The 21010-nt window shown below is 35.4% G+C and overlaps 2 protein-coding genes across 3 annotated transcripts; both read left to right on the top strand.

Annotated features, from left to right (window-relative positions):
• Positions 1-8443: 8443 nt before the first annotated feature.
• LOC136970904 (uncharacterized) lies at positions 8444-10208 on the top strand. The gene is made up of 2 exons (XM_067265408.1): positions 8444-9815; positions 10021-10208. The coding sequence occupies exons 1-2, from the start codon at positions 8444-8446 to the stop codon at positions 10206-10208; spliced, it is 1560 nt and encodes a 519-aa protein (XP_067121509.1).
• Positions 10209-14666: 4458 nt separating this feature from the next.
• On the top strand, positions 14667-20179 carry LOC136970879 (uncharacterized). 2 transcript variants are annotated; one of them, XM_067265385.1, is made up of 5 exons: positions 14667-14850; positions 15984-16034; positions 16604-16712; positions 19384-19521; positions 19974-20179. In XM_067265385.1, exons 1-5 carry the CDS (start codon positions 14773-14775, stop codon positions 19976-19978), a joined length of 381 nt encoding a protein of 126 aa, XP_067121486.1. In that variant the 5' UTR covers positions 14667-14772; the 3' UTR covers positions 19979-20179. The 2 variants fall into 2 exon arrangements, with proteins under 2 accessions (XP_067121486.1, XP_067121487.1); XM_067265386.1 differs by lacking the exon at positions 15984-16034.
• Positions 20180-21010: the final 831 nt, after the last annotated feature.

The raw sequence follows: 21010 nt of genomic DNA, 5'->3' as shown, positions 1-21010 counted from the left end.
CAACAAAAATGAAGAGAGAATTATCTTGCTGGAAAGGCCTCCAAACAATACTGTGAAAATAAACACAATGAGCATCTGCAAGATTTGTTTTAATAGTATACTGGAGTACAGGGATGGCTGTATCTTGGGACATGTGCCCCTTGTTTTTAGTCTGGGTTGAATGTTTAGTCTTGTCCAAATTCCCAAGAGAACCCCAAATTTTATTATTTACAAACGGGAAAATTCATGACTAATCTGGACGGACCACCCCCGAAAAATTCCTGGATGTTTTCGATCCCGGAGCGGAAGGCTGTCACCTTAATCACCTAGCCCAGTGATGAGCAAACTTTTTAAAGAGGAGGCCAAAGGAAAGGAAATAAACTTTAGGCGGGCCAATATAATTTATTAAAAAATAACAATGATACATTTTACAAAATTCTTGTATTTTTTGTGATACTAAACCCTATTAATGACTGAAAGATTATGAAGGAGAATGTGATGAATGAAACTGTGACTGCATTTCTAAAAGTTTCATAATTTGGTTCGAACTGGGATGCACTTATTCTTAGAAGAGAAGTTAAATGCTCATCTGTCAGTCTGTTTCTAAGGCAACTCTTTCGAAGTTTCATTGTAGAAAACACCTGTTCACATATATATGATGAAGCAAACATAGCAGTAACTTTCTGGGCATGAGATATCAGATTTGGAAAAGTGGATTTTGAGAAGGACTTGTAGAACTCTAATTTTGGAACATTAAGAAACAACTGTTTGAGTTGAGTGTTACATTGTAATTCAATCAATTCAAGTTGCAAGTCTGGTTTCACAGTTCACATTAAAAGGCATGCCGAAAATTTCAGTCTTTTTCAATGACACTAAAGTCTTCAAATCTTTGTTCAAATTCACCATGGAGTCTTCTCAGACTATCTTCGTAACTCTTAAGCTTTTCCTTCACCAGGGCTATTGAATTCAACCTCTGGAAGTGAGACAAGTCATTCTTAGCAAGTTGATTCGCGAATAGAACAAGTTGTAGTTTAAAACCTTTGAGATTGCCCCAGATATCATCGATAAATTGATTTTTGTCTTGCATCTTGACATTCAACTTGTTCATGTGGCAGGGAAGATCCGTAAAAAATGTAAAATCCGAAAGCCATGTAGTATCTTCTAGTATTTTATACTCTACAGACCCTGTTTCTCAAGGAAGAATGTCACTGTTTCGTCTTTCAGCTGCCAAACTCGCTCGAAGACGCGGCCTGCGCTAAGCCACCTTACTTTCGAGCAGTGGCGTGCCGTAACATTTGATGATAGAGAAGCTGTGTTTCTGTAAAAGCCGACTTACAGGGCAAATCAATTAATTGCGCGTCAGGGCCCGTTCGTCAGTGGTGTAGAGTAGTGGGGACGGTAGGGGCGGCATTTTTTCACAATAAATAATAATATCTTGTAAACATTTGAACCATTTCATTTCATATTTTTGTCCCACCTACGATTCGGACCGATTGAAACGAGCACGGAATTTTTCATTACTTATTCTGTGACGAAAATGGGGAATCCCCTTTCTTTAAATGAATGTATAATAATGACATCTTGCTCATTGTAGCGACTGACAACACCGTCTGTACTTACTTGTAGGGATTCCCCGTATTTTATTTAAGGGGGCGGCGAAATTTTCCTCCGCCCTGGACGGCTGACACCCACGCTACGCCACTGCCGTTCGTATTCGTTTGTTCGATAAGCCAGTAAAAACCGTATACTTCTTTAAATGTATTTTTAATAGATTATCTGACGTACTTAATAAATAACAGAGTATATTGAACTTTCTTATTAGATTCAATAAATTCCCTATGCCCTCTAAATGCCAATTCTTGCTTTGAGAAAAAACATATAACATCTATTAATTTAGATATATCTGTACAGAACTCAGGAATTGAAGTTTAAATTCAATAATAAATTTTTCAAGGTATACAAACAAAAAGTTTGAGTCCTTTTTTTTCTATTTTCTTCCTTTATTCCGGTCAGGAACCACTTTGCAGCTAGCGACATGAAGTCAAAAAAAACTTCTAAAATAACGAACAAAATACTATTAGACGATTCACAACACAATTAAAAATGATCTTCGGCGCCGACCTGTTTCTGTAGGCTACGGCGCTTACAAAACATTAACAATTTTGTTCGTTATTTTAGAAGTTTTTTTGACTTCATGTCGCTAGCTGCAAAGTGGTTCCTGACCGGAATAAAGGAAGAAAATAGAAAAAAAAAGGACTCAAACTTTTTGTTTGTATACCTTGGAAAATTTATTATTGAATTTAAACTTCAATTCCTGAGTTCTGTACAAATATGTAAATTTTTGTGTGATTACTCGAATCCGCCAGAGGACCCGCAGCTAAAAGCGATTATATAACACGGGTGCTATTGTGGAAGATTAACAGTTTTTAATGTTTTGTAAGCGCCGTAGCCTACAGAAACAGGTCGGCGCCGAAGATCATTTTTAATTGTGTTGTGAATCGTCTAATAGTATTTTGTTCGTTATTTTAGAAGTTTTTTTTGACTTCATGTCGCTAGCTGCAAAGTGGTTCCTGACCGGAATAAAGGAAGAAAATAGAAAAAAAAAGGACTCAAACTTTTTGTTTGTATACCTTGGAAAATTTATTAGATATATCTATTAATCGTAATTATCTCGTTATAATTTTCAATATTTATTTTATATTATCTACCAATGTTAAATTCTATTCTATTTTGATTTTTAAATTGCTTCAATTTTACGAAAGAATCGTCATTCGTCATAAATTTTATCGTCAAAATGTCGAAATTTTTTTGTCGACATATTTATATTTAATTTAGGCATTGGTCTTTCTCTTTTAATAATGTTTTCTTTTTCATTATACGCGTCTTGAGCCAAAACTTTTTTAAAATAAATTTTTTAATCACTAGCTACCATATAAGGGCTAAAATTAAAATTATAAAAAAAACTTACTTGGTAAAACAAAATGTGTGATGAATATACATACCTAGTACAAAAAATTCTTCAATTGTATAAATATACTTTTAAAGAAACTTATAATTAAATATAACTTTGTGAAGAAACGTACATAAAAATAAAATATTCTTTACTTTTTCAATCTTAAAACAATCCACTTAGTCAAATAGCTCCCTACGAGTGGCTAATGAATGGAATCAGAGACCTGGTAGGTGTGCGGCGCGTGCATGCACGCAGGTTGCCAAATCCCGAGGGTGTCGATACCGGTCAATGTCAAATGCCTCTTTTGTCGCATCACTAGTATATCTCAAAGGACACGACAGGGCTGTTGTAAATTTTAAACATTTCTCACCATAGCTGTAAAAATCTAAATATGCTAAACTTAGTCATTCGTTTTCTAACTAATTCGTTTTAATATCAGGTGTACACGGAAATCAGTTCCCCACTGTACTGAGCTAGTGATTGGTTGAGTTAAGCTTTTGTTTAAGTAAAATTCTGGCTCTTTCGGCAGGGTTTTATTTATGTCCCCATTCCCTATTCTCTTAATTATTTAACTACTTCTTAGTAGAAATAAGTCGAAACCAGTTACTTTGTACTTGAATATCTGTAGTCTTGGGAAAACATTGGAAAGACAAATTTTTATGACAACGGATATATAAATCGTAAATTTAAGGAAAATAAATTCTAGAGCTTTTTCGTACCTTGTACTGTACGTCTCATTCATTAAATTTGGTTGTAAATGATGCTGCCAAAGTAACAGTTACTTTTTTAACATTATACAAGAATTGTACACGTTTTTTCTGCATTCCCTTACAGATAGGACATACTATAATCGTAATATCACCGGTTTAACATCGAAATCCGTGAGTAATATAAGATGGAAGAGCGGAATAAACGCAGAATAAATATATCAAATATTTTAATGGATTTTTTAAAACTCCTGTCGACTATACAGAACTATCATAAAAACATGCCAGTAAACTCCTATCGGTTGGGTTAAGTTATAAATCTATTCTAGGATGGGTAACCGTTTTTATAACATGGACCAGAATAAATTTTACGTTTTTCCGCGGGCCGTAGTAGTTAATTGACGCCTTCTTGTGACTTGTAATTTTTTTAGTCTGCAAATATGAAATAAATAATTAAAAAGTTAATTACTACATTTATTTCTCTTATCGTTTTCGAAAATTACAAAGAATTGTAAACATAACTATTAATTAGTTATTTTTCTAATTTAATAATCTATTAAAGATATCGCGGGTCGGACAGAAACCTTTCGCGAGCCGTAGCTGGCCCGCGGCCGGGGGTTGCCCGCCGTTGATCTAGTCTACTCACGATTCACATAATCGGGCGAGGGCGGCCGAATATCTAGCAGGCGGGCGGCTAACAGCCCACAACCGGTCCGGGATATAAAATTGGATGCTTTATGCGTGTGTTGAGGTGAGGTTGAGGCTCTGTAAACCGCATGTGCCAATGCTTATATAATCTGGCTGATTGGAAACACCCGGTTTCGACATTCCTTCCGCCATTGAATTATTCGAATATACAATAGCAATCTTATCGTTTTTTTTTTCACATGTAGTATAGAAATTTGTAAAAGATACATAATGCAGTTATAATAAAATATTAATTCTAATTAATTCAAAGTTCAAATATGAAAATTTATGTTTTATAAAATACAAGGGAAGGTCATTGTTTCCATTGCTTCCAATGACGGCACGCCACTGCTTTCGAGTAGTACAATATATCAGAGTACACGGATTGCATGGATTCTAGAAACTCCCGAAATTGTCTGTGAGCAAGTCCTCGAGATCGAATAGCATTAACCAGCTTCACAATAACGTCAAGAACAGGTTTCATATCCAAAGCAGATTTACACAGGGCGTCTTGATATACGATGCAATGTAGAAATATAACATTGTTATCTGGATATTTTTCATTAAAGATCCCAACAAATCCAGATTTTTTCCCTGTCATATTTCTCGCTCTATCTGTTGTTATATACATATTCAATTTATAGGTACAGTACTTTCAAAGTTGAAATTCCTTCCATAAATTTATGAAAAATATCTGACCCTGTTGTAGTTCCCTTCAAGAACTCATGCATGTTAGTTCCTTTGTAATACAGAAGTTTTTGTCACACCTCTTATAAATACAGTAGAGAACGGAAAATCGGAATCAATTGGGGACTCGGGTTGTTCAGATTAGTGATTTGTTCCGATTACCGATTATGTACGAAAAAATACATTAACCTGTCCGATGTTCAAATTTTTCTCCGTTGCGTGTCGCTTCGTGTTGAATTTTTCGTCGATTTTAAGCCTAACGAAAATTTTTATATAATAATCGAGTCTATCGTATCGTTAAAAATTATTTCTGCATTTTGTACAAACAAAATAAATATATTGAAGAATATAAAAACATGAAATTTATACTTTAGAACAGTGTTTCTCAAACTTTTTGGACCGCGACCCCCCTTCTGCACTTAAAAATTTCAAAGGACCCCCGAAGAATAAGTATGTGTCAAAAAACATCCCGGAGGGAAGGGGTTAGGCTCGTATTTAAATATTATATTATTTTTATTATTTATATGTGCAATTTATTTAAGTAAAAATTATTTTATATATTTTTTATTTCTATTACAGTATTTCTAAACATGAATCCATAGTAAATTTATAAAATATTTGAAAAAATTGATCTGGCATCAATTTTTCAGCGACCCCCCAAATATTTTTCACGACCCCTTGGGGGTCGCGACCCCCACTTTGAGAATCACTGCTTTAGAAGTAAATTTAGTATCAAAAACGTTCGATTCAGCACGACACAGTCCGACTGAAAATCGTTCCGATTACCGGCGATTCCAATTACCGGGGTTCCGATTAACGAGTTTACTGTAATAGCAACTGTGCAGTATCATTTATATGAGAGCTTTCGTCCATAGTAATTGAGCAGAATTTAAATTGGCCAATCGTTGATTCCAACTGTGATAACATGTTTTTATCTATTGCTTCGAGACTAGAAGTGTCTGTTTTCTGAGATAAACTTATTGTTTCAAAATCTTTTCTTTTGTTAGGACATAAAATATCGGAAACTTTGAGCATGCAGTTTAACAAACTCTCCATCAAAGAGAGCTTTGTTACTTTTAGCATTATTGTATGCTACAACATAACTTGCATGTGTAACTGCTTGCTGAGAACTATTTACTTTCTTGAAAATACTTTGCTGACCTGATAGTTTTTTGCGTAGATCTTTTGCTTTTTGTTTTCTTTCTTTCTTCAGTTATGGCTACGGTGACGGTACGACCTTAATTTAAGAGGACAGTCCTTTATTTCATTGCTCTGTTTTCTAACTTTATTTATTTTCTAAAATAGGCGTTTTGTCCTTTATTTTGTAAAGTCGACACAGATTTTAAAAAATATTTTTTAATGATATATTGAACAAGTTAGAATCACGACCAGTGTTGTCGTCGTGTCGTGCATTGCTACATAGAGTGATGTTGTGCAGTGTGTCGCCAACCGAACGGCCCTTTGAAAGTACCAGGGAGTGGACACTCTTAGCGGATTTTTGTGATAGTTTTTTAACTCTCTAGTTGGAGGATAATACACTTAGAGCGTTGGTGAGCATTCGTTGCCACTTGTCGGCGATCTTTGGGGGCTCGAGCATGTGACATTTTTACTGTTGAGTTTTCCTTCTCTTTATAGTACACTCCTTTTCTCTGGACAGTACACACGTGGACCTGACATCAGTTACTAAACTTTTACGCAACGTGAATTAGTTACACAGGGACTGCATGTGAGTTTTTAGTCTATTATTTCTAATCTTTCGTATTTAGGTATTATTTAATTTATATTTTGTACACCATTTATCGTGGCACCCAAAAGAAAATGCATTTTTAATCAAACATTACAAGAAGAATTTCCATTTATTAAAAAAGGAATAACGGATAGTGACGTCAAATGCAACAAATGTTTAGCCAGCTTTAATATTGCGAATAGTGGCAGATCAGCAATTACACATCATATTCAGACAGCAAAACACACAGAAGCGGACATACGCGCTTCAACAAATAAATCGTTAAACTCATTTTTCGTTAATAAAAATTCCGATGACAACACTAAAGGCTTTAACACTAAAAGAGGCGTGGTGTTATCACTCAATACAACATAACTATTCATTTCAATCAAACGAGTGCTCTTCTAAATTAATTAAGAAATGTTTTGAGGAAAAATATTCTTGTGCAAGAACGAAAACGAAAGCAATCATTGGTAATGTTTTCCCACAATATTCTTTTGAATCGATTAAAACTGACTTAAGCAAAACAAATTATATAACTATTTATTCGGATTGTTCGAATCATGGTAATACTAAATTGTGCACAATTCTGATTAGATATTTTTTACCCAATTGCGGTGTCAGAGTAAAAGTTTTGAATATAAATAATCTTTCTGGAGAAAATTCAGATATATTAACAAACTGCATCAAGGAATCACTGTCAAAATTTGAAATTACTAATAAATTACTCGCTTTGTGGGCTGACAATACCAACAGCAATTTTGGTGGTTCCCAGAAGAAAAGAAAGAATAATGTTTTATTTAAAATGCAACAATCAAGTAAACATAAATCGATAGGAGTTAATTGTGCTGCCCACGTATTGAACAATTGCATAAGCACTGCTGTAGATTGTCTTCCGATAGATATTGAAATGATATTAGTACAAATTTATTCACATTTCTATATTTACACATTACGAGTAGAAGATCTGAAAGAATTTTGTGATTACGCTGAGGTTCAATATAAAAAACTCCTTGGTTAGAGCAAAACACGCTGGCTAACTCTTTTACCAGCTTTAGATAGTATTTTACATCTATTTAATCCATTAAAATCATACTTTTTGAATCTGGAAAAATGTCCCACAGTTCTGAAAAACTTTTTCAATGAAACATTAGCACAAGAATGGTTATTATTTATTCATAACCAAGCCTCAATATTTCACCAATATATATTGAAAGTTGAATCACAAGAAATCTCAATGTACGAAACATCCATACTTCTAAAGAAATTAAAGATAAAGTTAGTTGAAAGAAAAACTGAGAGGTTTCTTCCTATTCTTATTAGAAAATTGATTTTAGCATTAGAAAAATCAGAAAATACACAAGCCAATAAATTCAATGATGCTGTGTACCAGTGGCGTAGCGTGGGTGTCAGCCGCCCGGGCGGAGGAAAATTTCACTGCCCCCTTATTTAGGTATCTCAATTTAAGACTAAAATATACAGTAATTCTAAAGAATAAGTAATGAAAAATTCCGTGCTCATTGTAGTAGTGTCACAGTGTGGCAACACTTCTCCCACAGTAGCTAGTCTCTTGGACTGGCAGCACTGTTTCTCGCTGCATTTGAATTGTAACAGTCGTGCATTTTAGACACGAATAAAACTTTTTGTTAAGGTAACGTCTTTGTCTCTTTATACTACAATTTATTCGTGTCTATAACTACTTAGATGGATAGCTTACTTAAACCTGAACGTTTTAATGTCGATCCGAACATTAGTGGTTCCTCTCAACAGTGGTCCCATTGGTACAGAACATTCGAGAACTTCGTATCATCAACGGAAATGGACGATGTGAGGAAGTTCAGTCTTCTTGTTAATTTCGTTGGTCCCTTAGTCTACACTTATATATCAGAGTGCTCTGGATTTCAGGATGCCATTAAGACTCTAACTGCCTTATATGAGAAGCCTATAAATGTAATTTTCGCTCGTCATTGCCTAATTAATCGTCGCCAACAACCCGGTGAGTCCATTGACCAGTACTATCAGAATCTTAGGACATTAAGTAAGGACTGCAACTTTACCTCTGTTTCGGCGGAAGAGTATAAAAGTGAATATGTACGTGACGCTTTTATTGCAGGATTGTTATCGCCTCAAATACGACAGCGCCTTTTAGAAAGCCATACTTTAAAACTCGTAGATGCCTTATCTCAAGCCCGTGCTTTAGAATCCGCCTGTGTTCAGTCTGAAAGTTTTGTCTCTAATACTAGTACAGTAAGCGCTATCCATATCTCCAATGAAAAGGAGTTGGCGGAAGAGAATTTAAATAATACCGAAGTTAATGCCTTACCCTCACACGTGTTGGCCGCTACTGAGCGTAGGTGTCCTTATTGTGGCTACATGAAGCACCTTCGCAACAGATGCCCTGCCAGAAACGAAGATTGCAACAGATGCGGAAAAAGGGGACACTTTTCTAGAGTCTGTAAAAGCAAAGGGAGTAAGCCAACTGCGGCTGCTGTAACCTTGGCAACTGTTGCTCATAGCCCTTTGTCTAGAGCTACGGTTAATATACAGTTAAACAACATCTTAGCTCGGGCCCTGGTGGATACTGGCAGTTCCGAAAGTTTCATAGATTATAATTTTGCATTGTGTCATCGCCTCCAAATTATTCCACATTCCGCTCAAGTTTCTATGGCTACAACTGCTTTAAGTTCGACTGTGAGGGGTCGATGCATAGTTTCTATTAACTTAAAGGGCCATACTTATCCGAACGTTTCGCTGTCGGCTTTATCTGGTCTATGTGCTGATGTAATTTTAGGGCATGATTTCCTGGCTTTGCATACTGATGTGTCCTTCAAATTTGGTGGCTCTCATACATCATTGTTGATCTGTTCTGCAGTGCTTGCAAACGTGCCACCGGCCCATCTCTTCAAACATTTGTCTAAAGACACAAGGCCTATCGCTACTAAATCTAGGCGGTTCTCTAAACCAGATCAGGATTTCATTGACGCAGAAATTAAGAGGTTGACGGCTGAGGGTATAATTGAGGAAAGCAATTCACCATGGAGGGCTCAGGTGGTGATTGTACCTGGTCCAAAGAAAAGTTAGTTATAGACTACTCTCGCACTATTAATAAGTATACTGAGTTGGATGCATTCCCTCTCCCTAGAATTGATGACTTGATTCAAAAAATAGCCTCTTATAAAGTTTTCAGTACGATAGATTTACGTAGAGCCTACCATCAAATTCCCATTCCGAAAGAAGATAGACATTATACGGCATTCGAAGCTTGTAACAAATTGTGGCAGAGGTGATTAGTTTTGGTCTCACAAATGGTGTTGCTGGATTTCAACGTTCTATTTCTCAGTTGATTACTAAAGAAGGTTTAGTCGACACATTTGCTTATTTGGACGATGTTACTGTCTGCGAAAGAACTCAGGAAGAACATGATCGTAATCTCACTCGTTTTATGGACATGGCTCTTAAGATAACTTAACACTCAACAAAGCGAAATGTTCATTCTCTTCTAGATCTATTTGTATACTAGGTTACCTAATTGAAGGGGGAGCTATACGTCCAGATCCCGAGCGTCTAAAGCCCTTGCTAGAATTACCTCTACCTACAGATATTACATCTCTCCGCCGAACAGTAGGAATGCTGGCCCACTATGCCCCGTGGATAAAGGGATTTAGTGAGAAAATTCAACCTATAGCCCAGAGTAAGTCATTTCCACTCCCAACTGAGGCTGCCATGATCTTTTCAGATTTGAAAGCTGAAATATCTCGTTCTACCCTGACTCCTGTTACTGACAATGTGCCCTTTGTTGTCGAAACAGATGCTTCTGATTTCGCTATTGGTGCTACGTTGTCTCAGGAAGGTAAACCTGTGGCTTTCTTCTCACGATCCTTGAATGGTAGTGAGAGAAAACACTCTAGCATAGAGAAGGAAGCATACGCTATAGTTGAGGCATTAAAGAAGTGGAGACATTTCTTAATTGGACGTCATTTTACATTAATTACTGACCAACGTTCGGTAGTTTTCATGTTTCATTCTAAATCTAATAGTAAAATTAAAAATGATAAGATTCTAAGGTGGAGATTGGAACTGTCGTGTTACAAGTTTGATATTATTTACCGTCCTGGTAGTCGAAATACCGTTGCTGATGCTCTATCAAGAATTTGCTGTGCTCTTCCTGATTTGAAGAGACTCTCTGTTCTCCACAACTCTCTCTGCCACCCAGGAGTAACTCGTTTTTATCATTGGGTGCGTAGTAGGAACTTACCATTTTCTTTGGAGGAAATAAAGAAATTAACTGCTTCTTGTCCTATCTGTGCCGAATTAAAACCAAAATTTCTTGCTCCTTCAAACCACCTTATTAAAGCCACGTCCCCCTTTGAACGTTTAGACATCGACTTTAAAGGTCCTCTTCCTTCCAAGTCGAGGAACCGTTACCTTCTGACAATAATAGATGAATATTCAAGATTTCCATTTGCGTTCCCCTGTCCAGACGTCAGCAGTAGTACTGTTATTAAGTGCCTTCATCAGCTGTTTTCAATCTTTGGAGCCCCATCATATATACATTCAGATAGAGGAGCTGCATTCTTATCTCGTGAACTTCGTTCCTTCCTCACCTCTATTGATGTTGCTTCTAGTTTCTCCACACCTTATAATCCCCAGGGTAATGGTCTCGTCGAGCGTTACAATGGTATTATTTGGAAGACAATTTCCTTAGCTCTTCGCTCGACTAATCGAAGTATTGATCAGTGGGAAGATGTACTAGGCGATGCATTACATGCTGTTCGATCTCTCCTATGCACTGCTACAAATTCTACGCCGCATGAAAGATTTTTCAGACACCCCCGGAAGACAGGAACGGGTATTGGCCTTCCCACTTGGTTGCTATCACCGGGACCTGTCCTACTACGTTCACATAACCGCACCAATAAATATGCCCCTCTAGTAGAGGAAGTTCAGTTATTGGAGGTTAATCCTAAGTACGCTCACATTCAGTACCCAGATGGGCGGACATCGACAGTATCCCTAAGGCACATAGCGCCTAGAGGTGAACCTTTGCCTGAATCCTCGAAAGATGACACGGTCTTTCCTAATATTTCAGCTCAGATTCCTGATCAAGCTAGCTCTGATGTTCAGGCAACGCCCCTTCCACCTTGCGAGAGCGATTCGTATCCTTCCCAAGTCGAAGAAAAAGATATTTTCTCAACCCCAACAGAAGTAATCGGGTCGCCTCGTCCTGCAAGGCAGCGCCGTCAGCCCGGTTATTTGAAGGACTATATTATGTAATGTAAGTGGGGGAGAATGTAGTAGTGTCACAGTGTGGCAACACTTCTCCCACAGTAGCTAGTCTCTTGGACTGGCAGCACTGTTTCTCGCTGCATTTGAATTGTAACAGTCGTGCATTTTAGACACGAATAAAACCTTTTGTTAAGGTAACGTCTTTGTCTCTTTATACTACACTCATTTCAATCGGTCCGAATCGTAGGTGCGACAAAAATATGAAATGAAATGGTTCAAATTTTTACAAGATATTATTATTATTTATTGTGAAATTTTGCCGCACCCTAAAAGTGCCGCTTCCACTACGCTACGCCACTGCTGTGTACACATTTTATCAAACGTGCATAGATTATCTAAATAATTGGGACGTGTTTTATTGAAATAAAGGTGTTTGAATGGGTCCCATTACACGAAATCCCTTTGTGGGCAAAGGTAGAGGAAAGCTATATTTTTATTTCGAATCATTGGTCCGTAAATATAGTCGACGGTGAATTATTTGATGAAGTTTCGTGTGTAAAAAAATATGTCACAAACGAAAAGATCGACGAATGGCGACAGAATAACAAGCCTTGCCATCAACGGTGGGTTGAGATTTTTGAACATTTTACAGCAAAAGAAATTGCTTTAAAAACATTTGTAAAATTGTAGAATTTTCTTTATGTCTCCCTGGATCTAATGCCCTTTGTCGAACGAATTGGTGAATAATATGTGGATGAATGAAAAACCCCAGTTAAAAGTAAGCACATCAGAAGCATGTATTTCCGTCAAATACAACTTTTAAACGAAGTGTATGGAATTTTATGACTTTTTATAGCGTGAACCACCGCTATTAAAAAAAATTAATTAATTTTACTGAAAAGTATCAAAATTAATGTTATTTAAATTTTTACAATGTGTGTGTATGTGTAATAATTAAGATTGTTTAAAATTTTAGTGTATGCATTGTTGTATGCTACTATTTTCGTAATGAATGTTATAAACTTATAAATTTTATAAGGTATTTTTATTATTTTCTTCGATATGTCCTTTATTTTCCCTAAAAAAATATGGTCACTGTAGTCATAGCTTTAACGTTGACATCGTTGTGCTTAGTGTTGAAGTGTCGTGAAGTGTTATATTCTTTGTAGACTGCTACAGTTTCGTTGCAGATGAGACATAGTGGTTTATTTTTTTATACAATTAAAAGATACAGTCGCTCTAAAAATCAGACGATCACCATTTTTTATTTTCTTTTAGTGTTCCAGAAGGATAAGGATGAACAACTAAAGACGTCGTAAGATTTACCATACCAATTTTAAGAACATTTTAAAAAATTTTTATTGGTTTTTCTGTGTTTTAAGGAACTCTTTTTAAAAATGGGCAGCTAAGTAGCCTAAAAGAAAAGGTCTGGTGTTTGATTCGTTCTGGAATACTAAAAGAAAATAAAAAATGGTGATCGTCTGATTTTTAGAGCGATTGTGTCTTTTAATTGTATAAAAAAATATTTATTCATCCGACGGAAATGAAAAATTAGTGGTTTATTCCTAAAAACTGTAAAAAAGTACTTCCAAGTCCATTCATCTTTGAAAACACGACACTCAGAATCAACTTTACGTTTCTTAGATAACATCTTAGGGCTAAAATTTTTCACAATATGCAGAGTAAAACTAGCAAACCAACAATGCTAAGACAGGTCTGAATCAAGAAACGTGTTTCGATATCTAGCCGCGTTGCCAGTTTTACTCTTCGCTACAAAGTTGCCAGCAGCCAGTGCCTCACTCTCAACATAACATTCCAATATCTAGGATAAGTCAATAAATTTGTATGTCGTCACTGATATAAAACGAAAGAGAGGAAAAAAGAGGAAAATATTTATTTTTCTTATATCCTGCATTCTTTTTTATTCGTCAGATTAGGAATAATGTCGCGAGCGGCCGGATAGAACATTTCAGGGGGCCGCATCTGGCCCGCGGCCGTAGTTTGCCCATCATTGGCCTAGCCCAGTGGTTCCCAACCTTTTCTAGGTTGCGGAACACTTTTGTGAGCAATTTTCTTTAGCGGAACACTTACTTAAGTTAATACGAAATATATAAGCTTGTCATCAGTTATTTTATTAGAATTGAGCAGTTATAATTCAAAATCTCTACTCATATTATTAACGCCAATTCTAAGACAGGAAAAAATATACCTAAATAACTTTAATGGGAAACTTGTGCCTGATGTTTTTTACATATTTCATCCAGTTTTTATCATTGCCTTTATCTTATTCGAAACAGTAGTACACTCCGTAAGTACGAGTCGTACATATATATTTAAGTTTATGAAAATTTTATGATTTTAATTTTTTGATATTCGGCGGCACGAATACGATTGTACATTTTCCGATTTGCGACTAAATCTGCGGAACACTTGGGAGATGCTTACGGAACACCAGTGTTCCGCGGAACACCGGTTGGGAACCACTGGCCTAGCCACTACGCATTATTATATTGTACACACTAAAATTAGTGTGTACAATATAATAATATTTGATTAATATATATTTTAAATTTAAATAAAATTATTATTCATTGCCGATATTAAAAGCACGTATCTTTTTAATTTAAATAAATTCACGCGAAAGAATTTATTTAATGGTTGCCAGCTGTATCGTTCAATGAAGCTGGCAACACTTAAACAAATTCTTTCGCGTGTGTAAACAGGAGCTTTGTTTACGGGTCCGTCGCGTCTCGCGTAATCGCGTTTGTATTTTGAAATTTTTTTAAAATAAATTCGTGAAATTAGAAATGCAAAGCCCGGTCGAAACAGCTAAAGACGGCATCAAGAAAGTTTACGTTGCCATCGAAGATAATAAAGAGTCAAAGGTATTTATATAAATGACAGGTTGTTGTTCTTGACGCCGCCATCTTTGGTGCTTGTTGCGCCACCGGTGTTAGTTTTGCCACTTTACTAAACCACGTGGTTTTACGGTATTCAAACTGACTTGTTTTGATTAAAGATGAAACATTTACTGTTCTTGAATAGGACTTTTTTCATTTGAAGCTTAATTTCCATATGGAATGATTGATTATATGATACTTTAGTTACATTACAAGTAGGAATTACATCTTACTTGCTTGAGGAGATGAACAACAACACAATAAGTGTTCTGGGTAAGATTGTAGATGTGAATGACACTGTTGGGACCTTAACAGAGATGTATAGCATGCCCACAGGAGCAAATAAATCAAAGAAACCATACTTACATATGTGATCCTTTGTAAGGTATAGTCCCCAAAAATCAGTCTACGGCCTGCTTTCGGGCTCTGGAGAGTCGTGCTGCATGGTCTACTAAGTCTGTCACGTGTTTAACAGACAGTCCAGAATAGTGGTCAGACATTTTAATAATATTTATTTATCTATAAAGAATAAAGAAGAGTCCAACGTGCAACCCTTTGCCTCCAGATATGGAAATCCAATGGTGGCAGTTCTGGTTGCTATCTTGCTTGCAAGTTATTGGCATGATAATTGGTGCCTATAACAAATAGTAAATGTATTAACTTCTACTTCTTAACTTCTAAAAATAGCTTTCACCCCAAACCAGTCTCCACGTTGGTTGAGTTGAGTGATGGCTTGCCTCGGCCAACACTCTGTATGTAGTACTCTGCATTGGGTGAGCCCCCATATCTAAAACGATGGAGCATCGAGTACTCCACAGTAAGTGGGCTATTGAAAGCTGGCATATTCACTTGGGCTGAATAGTTAGATGCAATAGTTTTAATGGGGCATGCATTGTGACTCCTGATCGTACCTTGGAAGTGGGCCAATTCCAGGAGGCTATGTTATGTTGGAGGTCACGTATAGAGGTATGGCTCCTTTGACTTTTTTTCTCCTATGGGCATTTTCTACAGCTCTGTTGAGGTCCGAACAGTGTCATTCACATCTGCAATTGCATCTTGTTCTGCCTGTCTCATACACAGTAATGAAAAATAATTGTGTTTCAAATTATATTTGTTAGCCAGATTGCCATGCAGTAAGAAGTTCTCTTGCCATATCTCCCACAAAAGATGTGAGTTCAAATTTGATCTAGCCTTTGTTTGTTTAATGACATATTTCAGTTAAGCCTTGATTCTACTTGCATTTTCCAGTGGCAGTGGTGAGTGATAGCAGTTGTTACTTTGGAAACAATTCCACAAGACATCTCTAATGGCTCACTGTGCCATTGAGGAGAATTTTGGCATGTAGACTATTCGTCATTAATGCTAAGATTTGCCACTTTTAATAGCCAATAGAGTGTTAGTATGTTTTTGATATCAGAAAAATAGAATCTATTCCATGCTTGAAAATATGACAGTGTATCTATCCAATTGGCCACTGTTCATAGTTATAAATGTAGCATAAAATTTTATATTTACCACTAAACATTTGCTGCCATCACTCACCGCCACCATCTGTAAATGAAAAATAGTATTGGGTATTGTCTATGTTGCAAAACAGTGTTTTAGAAAACTCATACTTGTCTCTTCTTGACTTGTGATGATGGGCTTACAGTCCAAAAGCACTTTAAATACTGTAAATTGTACTGTAATAAAATATTATTGATCACAAGACAATAATCTTTTGATATTTTGTTTGCAGACTCCAAAATCAAGCCCTTCTTCAAGTTTATTTAGTAATGTCAACATTATGGATGATATATTAAATCAGAAATTGCCAGATTTTGATGAAAATAGTGATGATTCTGATGGTAAGTAATAATTCACATTATCCCTCGGGGTGCCTGATGAAGAAAATTATGCCATGAGCCTGGTGGGGTCCCAAAGACTGAAATAAAACACTACATTATATGGCCTGTAAAAAAATTTGAATATTATGTTAGTATATATATATAATAGGTTTATTAAGACATATTTAAAATAAAACAATCATTGATTTACGTGAAATATTTATTCACACAACTACATAATAAGAAACATTAACTTTTTCTGTTTTAACAAAAATAAAAACTGTTTTCTTTGGAAATCATGACATAATCTAATCATAACCTAAGTATTTTGGCTTCATTTTAATGGCACATAATATAATTATTTGTTAAGGCATAAAAACTAATCTTCTTCAGTTAAAATTTGAAATCAAGAATTCAGGCATTTTTCCCATAGTAATTTCTCATGTTCCATACAAATAGGTATGGATCATTCTTTACAGATGCCCAGCAGCTTCCTAAACGTTTATCTACTGACACCGTGAACGTGTTAAAAATCAAACAAACACAAAAAATACGAATTTTACATACAAAATATTACTTGCAATTTTGCAATGCAGTGAGCCTGGTGGGGTCTGTGATGCCCGGCACACATGCAAATACATCTTGTTCACACAATATCACGCAATGCACTAAAAATTTGGTGGGGATCGCCAGTGCATGAAGAGAACTGTAGCTACTAATAACGTTAAGTCGCTAACGCAACTATTAAAATAGTTGTAAACTTTTAAAAATAAGTCAGGCTACTGAAACCCCACCAGGCACCCCAAAGGTTATATGTTTGCTGATATTTTTAACTACATATATTTTGGGAAGAAAAACACTTAATTTTTTGAGCACACAGCTTATTTATCATTAGGATATATTTTGTACAGCGTCTCTTGTTGAGGAGGCATATTTAAAATGTAAGGAACAAGAATTACTCTTGCAAGAAACAAAATGACAGATTATTTCTATTATATCAACAGGCTCTTTGTGCAATTTAGATTCATAGTTTTTTTTTAGCAACACTCTACTGGTTAATAAAACCAAGTAGTTTTAATTATAATATCTCTGAAATATTAATGTAGATCACCTATCACCCATTGCAGGCCTGGCCAAATGCAGGATGGGCATGCAAAAGGCTTTCTCAATGTCCATAAGGCAAAGTTAACTAATCATTTACTTTACTTTCAGTAATTGGTTAATTTCTAACTCTAAGAGTCAGTTTACAGTCCAACGACTGCATAGTATTGCAACAGTGGAGTTTCACTACATTTGTTATGCTCAGTTCTGCTGAATGTTGATCTGTAGATTCACACTTCTGGTCTAGTGACACAATTCCAATATTAGCCACTAGCTAGAGTTTGAATGTAAACAGAATGGTGTTTTTGTCAACTGCAGCAATGACTATTAACATTAAAACTCCATGCTACTGTTGGACTATAGACTGCTCTTAATTCTTGATCCTTGATCCTGGGTGAGAATTATTTATTTGCTTATTATATTTTCTTTTGCTACGTAACTCAAATTATTATGAATTTATACTCAAACCTCTTTAACTGCTTATCCCTTTATTTTATAATAAAATATTCAAATTAAGCCCACTCCCCAAACTGCTGAGATTTTACTGCACTTTCTAAAATACTCTTATAAAGAGAGCATACACACACTGCAGCAAACCACAAGACAGAATTAAAGAATTAGATCACATTAAAGAACTAGCTAGGCAGTGCGGTATCTACCAGAATACGATAAAGGCCATTATTAACAAAACAAGAATAGATGATAACGAAGGTAATGAGCAGGAAAGAATAAAAGAATGCACTGTAATGGAATACCGCTAAGCAATATTTACAAAGAAATAAGAGCAGCAACTAACAAAAAGATAATTTTTAAAAGGAATTGCACAGTATAACAAATGCTACACACAGACAAGGAAGACATAGACCAGAGCTTGATTTCAGGAATATATAGAATACCAGTACAAGACGAAAGGGACTAAAAGAGCTATACTACATTGAAGCCACAGGGAGATCGTTAAAAGAAAGGCTAAAAGAGCATAAAAGAAACGTGCAGAATGAACAACCAGTCACTGCACTAGCAACCTATGTTATAGCAGACCTGGCAGATGTCACTGTGGATTCAGAAAGGGCTAAAATAATACAAAAGATCCAGGACAAGAGACATTTGAGACACTTGAAATATGAAGCATGGCAGATACATAAGACAAACCAAGAAGGATTAGCAATAAACTTTAGAGAATCCAGTAAAATCTCAGCAGCTTGGGGAGCTGGCTTAATTTGAATATTCTGTTATAAAATAAAGGGACGAGCAGTTAAAGAAGCAGGCACTATGGTGTCCTCTATATTAGTAAATGTCGTTTTACAAATCAAAATCATTCGATTTTTCTGTTACTGATGAAGGCCATTCAAACTGGTTGAAAATATTAGAAAATTGAATAAAAAGGCTTCATTTTAAAGGTTTTTGTGTCAAGGTTTGAGTATTAATTAATTGCAATAAACAGTGCAATAAAAGTTTTTAATAATATTAATTAAGTGCAGTTAAAGAAGAATATTATGAATTTATTTAAATAATTTCTCGATAATGCCTCATTTAAAAATTTTGATGTATGGTGTAATGTAACATCACTAAAACAGTATCTTTATTTTATTAGAAAATGACTCTTTTAAGGAAGATGGTCTTATCATGAGAAGGAAGAAGATTAAGAAGCGATATAATACTTTTAATATGAGGAGTTTGGAAAGCGTTTTGCCAAAGTCCAGTTACGTGCAGACGACGATAAAGGATGAAAGTAATTTACCTAAAATATTTTCTCTTCATGTTTTTATTTTTAATACACTTCCCGTAGTCTTTGTTTCTCATGCCCTTTAATTTACTATAAGTTAAGTTCTTTGCTTTCAGATATAGTAATTTGCTATTTGTATCAGTTGCATACATAAGTGAGCCATTGATATCTCTGTGATATCAGAATGAAGTGATCACTGCAGCAATTCTGGAACATGTTTGGAGAATTGCTGCAATGATTACTTCATTTCTTAGACTGCAGTTCTGAGAGAAATCATAAATAATATGGTCAAAATTTCAATCATTTGTTGAACCTAACATATGCAGAGTAATATTTTCTGTTAAGGATAATGTTAAGTTTCTTCTAGTTCATAGTTTCTATATAAAATTATATGTGTGGGCTACAAGTGAGATAATCTTTAACTTTGTAATTTATATATTTGACATGCTTCATTTTAGGTTAAACAGAGAAGAGGTCGATGGAATTATGGAACAAAGACTCGGTAGACAGAATTGATGAGAACAAACTTGAATGATAAGTTTTGTTTTATTGACAAACATGGTCTTACCTGGGATGCAAAAACAAATGTATTTTGTTTAAGGAGACTATTTTGTATTCTTAATGACAGATATTACGCAATAAAATAGTCTTAAAACACTTAAAATGACTCATTTCTTTGATCATTAAAGCATCATATTGAAATCTACAGTGTTTGTAAAGTTCCCCAGCTCAAACTTTGAAAAATTATCATGAGGAAACAGGAGGAAGCAATTTTGTATCCCAGTAACAGTAACAATTTACATTAGTATGATGGCGAGAGTAGGCTGTAGTATTGCTTAAGTCTCCTGCAAGAAAAAAGTGTGGCTGTTTGAGGTATAGTTTGGCTGCAAGTATGATGTATGTTGTGTGTGCCAAGTAGAGGAGGAGATTTCCAGTTGTTCCTAGATTCAAAAAGATGCTACGACTGTTCTGCATGCCACATCACCAGAGAGACAATGAGACCATGACAAAACTGCATAATTTCTTCTGTCGTGAAGATCTTCAGACTTGACATTCCCTGATTTTATTCTCTGAAAATTTTTGAAGAGCGTGTACAGAAATAATCCACATACTACAGAAAAATAAAATTATAGATGTGTAAGTAAAACAGTAGAGTAATAACATAACATCCTTTCATTTTTTTTATAAATTTTACTACTATTCAATCGTCACTTCATCTTTAAAATACTAAATATTGTACTCACCTAATTTCCACCATTATTCAATTAATACCCTCATTGCTATGCTCAATTATTTAAGATGAGTATGGGGTATGATTTAGGAATTGACATCATGAAGAATCAGGTTAATGGAGAGTAGGAAATTTATATGCTAATTTTCTATTATTTAGATAAAAAATACTGGTTTTTCTCCGTGTAAAAAACTGTAAATACCATGGTTAAATAGGTTTAATGGCATTGAACCGTGGCATCCATTTAAAGATTTAAGTAACCGT

Source organism: Centruroides vittatus, unplaced genomic scaffold (assembly GCF_030686945.1).
Source record: "Centruroides vittatus isolate TY-2023 unplaced genomic scaffold, ASM3068694v2 contig_221, whole genome shotgun sequence".
Taxonomy (NCBI): Eukaryota; Metazoa; Arthropoda; class Arachnida; order Scorpiones; family Buthidae; genus Centruroides; species Centruroides vittatus.
This window is presented reverse-complemented; position numbering and strand designations above follow the sequence as displayed.

What these genes read in the sequence shown, in the direction of transcription:
- LOC136970904 (XM_067265408.1), top strand. Translation starts at nt 8,444, where the DNA reads ATGGATAGCTTACTTAAACCTGAACGTTTTAATGTCGATCCGAACATT. An exon ending in TGTACCTGGTCCAAAGAAAA is followed by an intron (nt 9,816 to 10,020) that starts GTTAGTTATAGA and finishes AAATTGTGGCAG; the next exon opens with AGGTGATTAGTTTTGGTCTC.
- LOC136970879 (XM_067265385.1), top strand. Translation starts at nt 14,773, where the DNA reads ATGCAAAGCCCGGTCGAAACAGCTAAAGACGGCATCAAGAAAGTTTAC. An exon ending in AAGATAATAAAGAGTCAAAG is followed by an intron (nt 14,851 to 15,983) that starts GTATTTATATAA and finishes TATATTTGTTAG; the next exon opens with CCAGATTGCCATGCAGTAAG. An exon ending in AAATAGTGATGATTCTGATG is followed by an intron (nt 16,713 to 19,383) that starts GTAAGTAATAAT and finishes TTATTTTATTAG; the next exon opens with AAAATGACTCTTTTAAGGAA.